Source organism: Geospiza fortis, unplaced genomic scaffold (assembly GCF_000277835.1).
Source record: "Geospiza fortis unplaced genomic scaffold, GeoFor_1.0 scaffold4, whole genome shotgun sequence".
In the NCBI taxonomy this organism is placed as follows: Eukaryota; Metazoa; Chordata; class Aves; order Passeriformes; family Thraupidae; genus Geospiza; species Geospiza fortis.
Window position 1 is genome coordinate 806,850 of NW_005054475.1, and position 3,007 is coordinate 809,856.

General features: G+C 54.9%; 1 protein-coding gene across 1 annotated transcript in view; it reads left to right on the forward strand.

Annotated features, from left to right (window-relative positions):
* The window catches only part of NECAP2 (NECAP endocytosis associated 2), a gene marked incomplete at its 5' end in the record, with an annotated part of 4,011 nt that extends 1,018 nt beyond the window's left edge, over nt 1-2,993 (forward strand). The window contains 5 exons of the mRNA XM_005428244.2: nt 219-300; nt 833-941; nt 1,292-1,454; nt 1,571-1,646; nt 1,924-2,993. Of these exons, the coding sequence (XP_005428301.1) occupies nt 219-300; nt 833-941; nt 1,292-1,454; nt 1,571-1,646; nt 1,924-1,972 (479 nt within the window). The remainder of the gene's footprint in view (nt 1-218; nt 301-832; nt 942-1,291; nt 1,455-1,570; nt 1,647-1,923) is intronic.
* Between the last annotated feature and the right edge of the window lie 14 nt (nt 2,994-3,007).

Genomic DNA, 3,007 nt, shown 5'->3' on the forward strand with positions numbered 1-3,007 from the left:
CCCCACCTCCATTCCATCCCCATCCCATCCCATCCCATCCCATCCCATCCCATCCCATCCCTCCCATCCCATTCCCATCCCATCCCCATCCCCATTCCCATCCCATCCCCATCCCATTCCCATCCCATCCCCATTCCCAGCCCAGCCCATCCCCATTCCCAGCCCAGCCCATCCCATCCCATTCTCATTCCCATCCCAATCTCCTCCTCCCTGCCCAGGCCGCCGGGCGTTCATTGGGGTCGGCTTTGTGGACCGAGGGGATGCCTTTGACTTCAACGTGGCTCTCCAGGACCACTTCAAGTGAGTTTTGCCTTTCCCTGTGTCCTCTCAGCTCAGTTTTTGGCAGGTCTCCTCCAGGAGAGGTGGAGAAATGGGAACTGGGCTGGGCAGCTGTGGTGGGAAGAGGAGGGAACTCACAGCTCTTCCTCTCTCCAGGATTTCCCAGCCTGGATCAGCAGCGTCCCAAACTGGGCTTCCCAAGCCCAAAACTGGGCATCCAAATTCCCAGTCCAGATTCTCTAATTTACTTCTTCTGCTTCCTGTATCAGCTGTAAGGGGCTGCCCTGAGGGGCTGCTCCAGCTGCTGGGGATGGTGGGGTTTTGGAATTTCGGGGTTTGGGGAGGGATGGATGGATGTGGTGCCAACTGGGGGATCCGTGGGGCTCCAGCAGCCGCTGCTGGGAATCATCCCCTGGGTGCTCCCTCAGGTGAGGTCCCAGCTCACACCTTTGCAGAGCTGCTGCCACAGAAGGATGGTCCTGAGCAGGATTTATTTGTCTGGGGGAGCCTGGGGCAGGCTGTGTCTCCTTTTCCATGGATTTAATTCCCACAGGTGGGTGAGGCAGCAGAGTGAGCTGGCCCGGCAGGCCCAGGACCTGGAGCAGGGACCCAAACTGGATCTGGGCTTCAAGGAGGGACAAACCATCAAACTCAACATCGCTGTGAGGGCCTTTCCCAGCTGATTCCAGCTTTTCCTTTGGGTGCCACGAGGAAGCAGCAGCTCCTCCCCAAAATCCCCGGGCATGGGCTTAGGGCAGAGCCCGTGGGGATAACGCTGCCTGCAGGGGTTTGCAGGGGTTGTGGTGCAATCAGTTCCTGCTGCCAAAACCAGGCCTGGGGCATCTGGGGTAAAATCCACCCCTGCTGGGAACCCTTTGGATGTACCAGCACTGGAACATCACAGCAGTGCAGGGTTTTATTCCCAAATTAAAACAATTTGGCTTCCAGCGTTTTCACGCTTTGGCTCTGGATTTAAATGCAATCCCACCCAAACTTCCTGCTCTCCTTTCAGAACATGAAGAAAAAAGAAGGAGGGACGGGGAGCACCAGGCCACGTCCTGCAGGGCCTGGGGGCCTGAGCTTGCTCCCACCACCCCCTGGAGGAAAATCCAGCTCTGGGGAGCGCCCAGCCCCACTCTCCATGCCTGCCCAGCTCCCAGGAACCCCCATCACAGGTCTGTGCTCACCCAGAGCTCCTGAGGGGCTGCTTCATCCATCAAAGGGAGGAGTCTGGGAATGAGAGTGGGAAATCACTCCTGCTGTTCTGTTTCCTCTCCCGACTTTTTGACAGACTCCCTGTTGTCCTGGCCTCAGCCCACTGCTGCTCCTGCTGCTGATGTCTGGGGAGACTTTGCCAAAGCTTCAGGGTGAGCAGGAGAGGGATTTGGGGGGGATGTGGGTGCCCCAAAACCGCCTGGTTTTGCTGGAAAACCCCGCTGGGGTGGGGGCACTGCTCCATCCAGTCCCAGCTCTGGGGTTCAGAAGTGGCTCTGCCTCCGTGCTGCCAATTCCCTGAGTTTGGGTCTGCTGCTCCAGGAGAGTTTTGGGGTGCTCCTGGATGACCCATTTGCAGCCCAGTTTCCTCCCTGGATGCCTTTACCATCTCTAAACACCCTTTCCCCCCCTGTTTTTCCCTCTCTCTAGGTCAGCTTCCAGCCAGGCTCAGGGGAACACTGGCTGGGTTCAGTTCTGATCCCACCTTGACCCACCTTTCCCCACGTGGGTGCTGGGATCCTCAGGATTTTGTGGGACCAAAGAATCAGCCTCAGGACACCTCACTCCTGCCCTTAAACCCCCCCCAGCACTGGAATGCTGGAATAAGTGCTGGGAAGAAAGAGCTGCGTGCCTTAAAACACTCCACACCCAGGATCATGGGAGACCTTGGAGGCTTCTCCTGTGGGAAAAACCATCAGGTCCCTCCATCTCCTTCATAAGGAGGGAGAGCTCAGAGTCTCCTCAGAAATTCCTCTGCCTTCGGCTCCTGCTTTTGGGCTGGATCAATCCTTCCCTGGGCGAGGAGCATCCTCCTGGAGCCATCCTACCTCCCAGATCCACTCAAACCTTTCCCTGCCAGGATGCCAAGCACCACCTGGATTTTTTCTGAGCACTTAACTGGGATGTGGGGAGCCTGATCCCGTCGTTTCCATGCTGAAATTCCTCATTTCTTACTCTGGGAAGTTTGTTTTTCTCCTCCTCTATTTTGAAGACACGATTTTTTACTCATTTCCATGGACATTTTATTAAGAACAGAATAGAGTCAAGCTCTCGGACAGAGCTGGGGTTGAGATCCCTCTTGAAAGGGCCGGAGTTTATGTTTGGGGGCCTGTGGCCCGGAGTGGCCGGCTGACTCCTGAAAATCTGCGATACGCAGGATGCCTCCCAGACCCAGGCTGGTTTCGTAGTGCCACTGGAGTCCTACAATCTGCCATCAGGAACCGGGGCTGGTGACTTTTGTTTCCCAGGGAATGGGCTGGTGTTGAGGAATATTACCAGAGATCATCTTGACCAGTTCCCGGTAGCTGAAGAGTTTTGAAAATTATGAACTCAGCTAATGAGCTATATATCCTTGAGCAGAGATGCAGGGATTAGAAACATCATGAGAAGGAGAAAATCTGACTTTTAAGGAATGTAAACACAAAGGTGGAGCTGACATGTACAAGGTAACCAATAACTTGCTTAGGTTACAGAATATGTATTAGCTTATTATCTTACTGTATAAAAGTCTGAT